This window comes from Gavia stellata, chromosome 21 (genome assembly GCF_030936135.1).
Source record: "Gavia stellata isolate bGavSte3 chromosome 21, bGavSte3.hap2, whole genome shotgun sequence".
In the NCBI taxonomy this organism is placed as follows: domain Eukaryota; kingdom Metazoa; phylum Chordata; class Aves; order Gaviiformes; family Gaviidae; genus Gavia; species Gavia stellata.
Window position 1 is genome coordinate 13,082,514 of NC_082614.1, and position 7,616 is coordinate 13,090,129.

General features: G+C 36.2%; 1 protein-coding gene across 1 annotated transcript in view; it reads left to right on the plus strand.

Moving 5' to 3' along the window:
- The window catches only part of MPHOSPH9 (M-phase phosphoprotein 9), a 29,464-nt gene extending 22,406 nt beyond the window's left edge, over positions 1 to 7,058 (plus strand). Inside the window, exons 17-23 of the mRNA XM_059827516.1 lie at positions 537 to 722; positions 1,513 to 1,677; positions 2,002 to 2,122; positions 2,943 to 3,046; positions 3,820 to 4,073; positions 4,618 to 4,686; positions 5,973 to 7,058. Coding sequence (XP_059683499.1) covers positions 537 to 722; positions 1,513 to 1,677; positions 2,002 to 2,122; positions 2,943 to 3,046; positions 3,820 to 4,073; positions 4,618 to 4,686; positions 5,973 to 6,074 — 1,001 coding nt within the window. The 3' untranslated portion in view covers positions 6,075 to 7,058. The remainder of the gene's footprint in view (positions 1 to 536; positions 723 to 1,512; positions 1,678 to 2,001; positions 2,123 to 2,942; positions 3,047 to 3,819; positions 4,074 to 4,617; positions 4,687 to 5,972) is intronic.
- Positions 7,059 to 7,616: the final 558 nt, after the last annotated feature.

The window sequence follows — 7,616 nt, forward strand, 5'->3', positions numbered from 1 at the left end:
CAACCTTCTTCTGTCACTAACCTGGTATGAAGCAAGCGGCAGCAGCCTTTAGTACCTTCCCTGAAATACCAGTTTCAACTGCATCTTGTGCCACTGCCTCCGTGTTTGTGTCCAGTTCTACTCTGAGTTTGGACACAGTGTGCTCTTTTGTATTGGATGTGAGCTGGAGCGGTTGGCTGCAGCTTTCTGCCAGTGTGAAGCTTCAGGTGTAATTTAGGGTGTAATTTCTCAGTAGTTTGCCTTCTTACTTAGAAGTTTCTAAAGCCTCTGTCAGGATGTATTTAGTTCTAAGAAGACCTGAAAAAGAACAAGTCACCAAATTTAACTCATACTGTTCAACTTTAGATTCTTGAATTGCCTATAACACAATCCTCTGGGGTTCTTTGCTGAAATGAAAAAGCACCCTTAAAATTTTTGTTTTGACGACTGTAAATCTCAACCTAAATTTCTCCAGGTTTTTGTTTACTTGGCTAGTATTTGGATATATGAAATAAAGTAAAAAAACTTGATCCTTTTTTTCCCCCCCACTGCCCCACATTCTTTAAGGCATCATTCTCCTCCTGAAAAAGACTCCTCACAAGAAGACTCTTCAACAAACACAGTAGAAAAGAAAGAAAATGAGATGTCAGAAGCACCAATTATAAAAGCCTTTAAAGAACTTGAAGAAGGAAAAGCATTTAAAGATTGGGGTACACAGACAGAAAAAGAAGACACATCAGCTAGTAACTTTTATTTTTGTATTCCTGAACTTGTCTTTACTGGCTTTTCTTTGTTTGCATGTCCTCTTGGTTTTGTTATTCTCAACGTTAAAGTCCATCAGGCTTGAGTGATGGGATAAAAACAGTTTTAGCATGCAAACTTCTGGAGTTTTCCTAAGAAAATTCAAAATGGTATAGCTAAGTGACTTGTTTAAAATAGAGGGAATGCAAAGGTTGCTGTTAGGTCTCGAGCTAGGGAGTAGTTAATGTTCTTTTTCTAAGAATATCTCAGTATTTATAAACAGTTAATGGAGTCCTAACCAAGCTCCGGCTGGCTGTACATGCATTTTAGTTTTGTTCTCATGGTGTTGTATCAGAATGTTACTAAGAAAGCTGGCATGTGTACTGTAGGACTGCACTGAGCTGTTCTAACAATATTGATTTAGGAAGCCTTGTAATTAGAAAACATTGAGTCTTTCTTAAATGTTTATATTCTTGCTTCAGGCAGGTACTCTAACCCTCTTTCCCAAAAGATGCTTTTGTCCTGCTTTCCACTGTCTCTTTATTAAATCGGTGTTACTTAGCATCACTTCTCCCACACATGCTGCAAAGCATCCTTTTTGAGGAGTTAAACTATCTGTTTCATTAATATGATGGGCAGGAAGTGAGATTTGAGCAAAACAGCACAAATACGTTGACGTGAGGCAGACTTAAGTGCAGTCTTTGTACACTAAAAGCTGAGTACAGGAGAATATTTGTGAGTTCTTGTATTGAAGAAGATTGATTAATCAAATAACTTTTTTGTTTTAATTAGAAACATCAAATCGACGACAAACTGTTGGGTTTGTTGAAACTTCCTTAGTTGCTAACCGATCCCCAGAGAAAGGTAAAGACCAACACAGACCAAAACGGTACAGCTCCCCTTCTGGCCAGAGGTCATCGTCCCTTCCTCCTTCAAACAGGAAATCAAATACTCCAAGTAAGTGCTTTTCTGAAGTTTGGTTTGTGTTACTCAAAGTAGAAGCAAATAATGAAAGGCTAGTCTAGAAGGAAGAAAAATTTCTAGAAGGAGGATAGGATTTCTGTATTGTTGTAACAGACAGTCTGAAAAAAGCTTGTCTATAACTATAGAAAACGTCAGAGTTCTAAGTTTATTCTAATTTTTCTATGTTGCGATGCACTTCATCTAATTTAAATAAACATGTACACAGCTTTGAGGAGGATTCTTTTAAGATGTAAGCATCTGATGGCGTGAGTGGGAGATACTGCATTAGGTAGTTAAACATACTTTCGCCTTTTGCAGCAAGGAGAGAGATAATGTTGGCACCAGTGTCTGTGACATACAGCCCAAAACGATCTCCAAAAGAAAACCTCTCTCCTGGATTTAGCCATTTGCTTAGCAAAAATGAAAACACAGTGACAAGGTATGAGTTTTATGAATACAATTGTGTTCTGATCATTATTATAGCAGCAGTATGTTTATGCAGGCTTAATGCTGTTCCTGATGTTTTTTGTTCATTAAAAGTTCCAGAAAATTAGTCATGTGAAGATTTCTAAATATAAACCTAAGTTTCACTTTTCAAAATCTGGCGAGAAAAATCTAGAATGATTTCACCAAGTTGAGAAAGATGAGCATTCACCAAGATCAGATGTTGGGTTTACTATTGACACAACACTGATCAGTGACAAAGAAGTTCTAGAATTGTTTTGTGGATAAGTCCAGATCCACATGCTGCTTATCAGGAGATGTAAATAAAAGTTGAAAGTAGTATCTGCCTACCTGTCATGGCACGACAAGCATGTTAAAAAATACATAAACTTAACTTTCTGCTAACTGTACTAGATACTATGGTTTCTATAGAGATCTTTGTTTGGCAAGGTTTGTAGAGTTTCAGAGATAATACTTAGCTGCGAGATCAAAGTGTAGGACGTGTGCATGAGGAAGAAGACATGTCTAGCACCACTTTGATGGTTCTCGAGGATGACAACATGGGAGCTCAGTGTGTTTGGGAGTGACAGCTTGGCCTGCTTCTGAAAGAAAGTCACGTGAATGAGGTATTTTGGTGTGTGCAAACAGAAGTGTGCCAGGGTATGATACTATTAGCAGTAATCAAAAGACTTGCGATGCTTGTGGGATAGAAATTGTTTTATAAACAATTTGTTTATTTAACCAAAAGGTGAAAAAGTGTATTGGTTGATACATAATTTCTAGCAAGTAATTGTGGTGTGCTTCCTGTTCTGTAGATTTGATATACTTCTAGATGACCTGGAAACTGGTCCTACATCTACTTTACAGCACAATAATCCAAGAAAAAGGCTCCAGTTTCTCTCGCTAGATGATGTAGAAGGTAATCTGTCAAAGTAGTTTTTTTGCCATAATTTTTTCCCCATTGGTAACAGCTGCTTAAATAGAAAGCTGACATCTTACTCTATGAAGTCTAACTTTTAAAAATCCTCTACATATTGTCTTATTCCTGTAGACAGAGAAATACCATTCATACAGGATTTTATTTTTATGTATATGTGTGTGTGCACAAACACAATGAAACAACAAAAATAATTAAATTGAGAAAGAAGGGCGATATGTTTTCCTATGCTTAACTCATTTTATACAATGCATATCTCAGTGGGGTCTATGTTATGATATACATCCTCAGTCATACTAATAAAATTCTGTTGCTAAACATTGCATTACAGATAGCAAAGAGCAACTATAATAAAAACAGTTGTTTCAGATATTTTAAATGATTGACTGAATCAAATCTCTTCTCACTTTTTTGTAATTCTTGTCACAACGTTCTGCTTTGTTTTTATCAATGCATTTTTTTAGAGTAGTGTTTTCATGACAACTAGTCTACATGGTCATATTTAGGAATGTTGTACCATTAAACGTAATTCCTAATTAACACAATACCATAATCTGTTTGTTAACCTAAAAATATGCTGTATTATAAAGATCACTTGAAAGATGACCCGTACAAATGTTTCACATTCTTCTGAGAAGTCTGCTTAAGGCAAGCTAATGAGGCTTTTTTAGTCACTATCCCCATTCATACACCTCCAAGATCACACAGCTTTTCTGGTTGTTAGTTTCTTTTTCTGTCCTATGTAATAATTTCAGACAATTACAAAACAAATAAAAAGACCCCTGTTTTGTTGATAGGAAGGCAGCATTCAGGTGTCAGACACAGCTCTTGTGCTGAATCCGTCAATACTGGAATGAATAAAGCGACAGCGTGGGACGAGAGGAGCATAGCACAAAAATATGAGCCAGTGCTATCACCTTATGAGGGAGACTTCAAGTATGCAGCAAGGATTAAGACTCTGGCTGAAACAGAGAGGCTTTTTGATGAACTGACTCAAGAAAAGCAACAGGCAAAGATTATTTTTATTTTAAAGTTGTGACAAAACATAGTTGTTGTATGAGAGGTGAGGGGTGTAGCCATGTACCTATGCAATGCATGGCTGAAATTCACGCGCAATTTCTGGTGTTAACCCTAGGAATGTGCCATTATCATTCCTTGCTCTACTTCCCACACATCAGTCCTTTCCTGTTCCTAACTTCATTAAAGGAGAGTCACTTTAACATAAACAGAGTGTGGATGGAAGAGTTGGAGTGAATTTACCTTCTTCCTTAATGGACAATGCTTTAAATCAACCTTTCAAACAAGGAAGATTATTCTGGCAACTAAGAGCACTCTATTCAAAATGGTCCTTGCGAGGGTCTGCTTACGAATGTTAACTTTTGGATCAGTTTTGTATGGCACAGTATTACGGTAACATAAGTTAGTGTTTAAGAACAAGATTGGACATGTATTTGTAATCTATACACCTCACCTCTCTTTTGTAAGATTAGTTAGGAAGGTTTATATTGGCTCTTGAAAGTGTAATTTACAGCTGAAGTATTTTCTGTTACTAGATTGAGGCTGCATTGAGTCGAATACCTTGTTCTGGTGGAAGAATGACCTTGCAAGCAAGATTAAATCAGGTGAAAAAGCTTTTACATATGATGGTTCTCTTAAGTTGCTCTTCCACAATTTGAGAATATATAGTGTAGATGAAAGTTCTGCTATATAGTAAGTGCGATTACTATGGGAATTTTTCCATACCACTGAGAATTGTTCCTGAATATGGCTGAATTTTGAATCTGTGTGGAAGATGTTCTCTAGACTACTGCATTAGAAGATGATTGGGTAGTTACTGCGAGTGAATTATAAACACACTCCAGCACTTGCTAGGTAAAAGATCTAAGTCTGGATAATTTGTATGCAAGTGATTCAGAAAAGAATAATTAGCCCTGAAAACATTTGATTTCCGCTCCCCCTCCCCACGAACTGACAACTTTTCTTTTGTGTGAGAGTGTGTGTGTGTATATAAGCATATAAAGAAAAAGTCTGTGTATACATATATACACATACTACATAGTGTATATTCTGCATAAGACTATTTATATTGCCTATTTTTTTGTACAGGGGATGCATTTTTCCAAATTACTGCAAGAATAGTCTGTTCTTGTGGTAACACTGAGAGGTAGATAAAGGCAATACATTAAGAAAATGCAGTGACTGTGAAATAGATCCCTGCAGCTGTAGAGAGGGTGTTATGGTGTAGAAGAAAGTGCAAAGTTTAGGGTTGGTGTGTTTAGTTGGATTTTGTCTACTTGAAAGTATAAAGAAGAAAATAAGAAGGCAAAAATAAGTAGTATAGGTGCAATACAGGAGAGCACCTTCTTGGGAAAGCTCTGCAGACTCTTTTAATAAAAACAAGTGTCTCAAAGTTGTGTTTTAGAGGTCTCTGCAAAGCCTACAGCTTCGGCATTTCCGAAATTGTAATCCCAGGGCTTGTTACCAATTTGAAAGTAAAAGTGCATTCTAGTAAATCAATACTGCTACTCAGTACAGTGGTCCGCTGTTCCTAAATGTGTCTCCCTAACTATCAGCCTGTCCTAATTCTTGTCAGCTTTTTCTCATGGAGTTTCGTAAGTCACGTGGAAAAAAAAAACCAAAAACAAAATACCTGAAACAGTTTTAAAAAAAGCCAACAACCCACGAATACACACACATACATAAAAATAATGCGAAAAGTTTGTAGGTCTGGCTCTATCTAGTTTTTGGGTGCTAATAGTGTGCTAGTAATGTGTCAGAAAGGACACCAGTTGAATAGAGGAATAATAGGAGTTTCTTCATTTTAGAAGGTTGATTGGATTTTGTTGTATGTTATTAAATCTTTTGTGGTTTTTTTTCTTTCTTTCTTTTCTTTAACTGTTTCATTTAGGAAGCCCTGGAAGATCGCTTGGAGAGGATTAATAGAGATTTGGGGTCAATACGCATGACTCTGAAAAGATTTCATGTTTTACGTACCTCTGCAAATCTTTGACAATTCTCTGTTGAATGCAAATATGCTTTTTTTTTTTTTGCACTAATATGTAATTATGCACTCAGTAAATGCAAACTGTTTTGTATTTTTATAAACCCTCAATAGTAGTTTTACAACCATGTTACCCTTTACAAACAGCAATATTTTGTACTTCAAACAGCCACCTATATTTTAAACATATTTTTGTTACACTTGAAAAATCAATGTTTATCCTGTATTGTAATATTTTTAGAAATATTAATTATTTTTAAATAGTGATATTCAATTTATAATAAGAATAAGAAACTAAAAGGCAGCTTGTTTTCAGAAAACGATAGCATTACCCTTTTGCACTTCGTTTTCCTCACCATTTTATAAATATTTATGGTAAGATGTAAATATTAGCCAATGGGAAATTTTGAACTTTAATACAAAAAGCAACATGAATTACCTGTGTTAAAGATAACTACTGTTATATGGTAAATCATCTTAATTTAAACCTTATAACATGGATATTTTTCATTGTGACAAACCAGTGAGCAATACTTTCATTATGGCTGGCTGGCTGCAAACTGGTACGTGTCTTTGCTAGTTTGGCTGCTGCTGGCTGTGTTAGGAAAATGTTGCTCTAAATTTATTTGACGTCTCCCAACAGTTGCAGTGAGTAGCGTTTTGGTACCACGAGTACCGGGATTCACGAGACTGAGAGCAGCCGTCCTGTCTCCCAGTGAGCAACTCAACTCCAGCTGACGCTCCAGGACTGTAACCACTTACCTGAGTTTTCTGTTTTAACGTGCCAGACTGGGTTTTCTGCCGTGCCGGTGTTCTGATCGCGTACATTTCCAAACCAAATCCAAGCTGTATTTGTGAACATACATGCATTTTTCGTGGTGAAAAATACATATTTGCTAGTTGGCATTGCTGAATTACTGTCCAACGTTGATATTCTAGTTTGTATTTTAATATTAAATAAATGTTTAATTAGATTCTTTCCTCCTGCCCAAGAACAAGAATAGGTTCTGGGATATTACATCAGCGATAATGTAGGTTTTAATCATATTGTGCATTTCAAATTCTGTCCTTGTTCAAGATGTTTAACCACCAATGATGTGATTATAAGGCCAGAGTAGCTGTCATAAAGGAAGCTTGTTAAGGTCTGATTCTAAAATTAGAGTGCTGTGTTTCAAGATACTTGATGAAGAACTGTCCTACCCATGCACAGGCTTTTTGAAAAAATGTATTTTTGCAGCCAGTTCTGCCCTGCGGGTTCTTTTAATGCAAGATGAGAGTTGGGGAGAAGTCAAGGATGTTAGTTACTCATTTTCCCCTTTACTCTAAAATGTAGAAATTTGGCCTGAATGCTTGGAGATAAATTGCTCAAATATACTTCCAGGTACGTGAAGAGATGTACAGTTTTGATGGTATTCCATATTTTTACTTGTAATTTTTACTCAGAAGGGGTTGAGGGAGGAAAAAAAGAATCTTGACTTCCTTGTGCAGCTTTACTTTTTACCTGAAGAAGTTTTCCAACCACTTTTAAGTTATTAACAGGTACAATTTAAA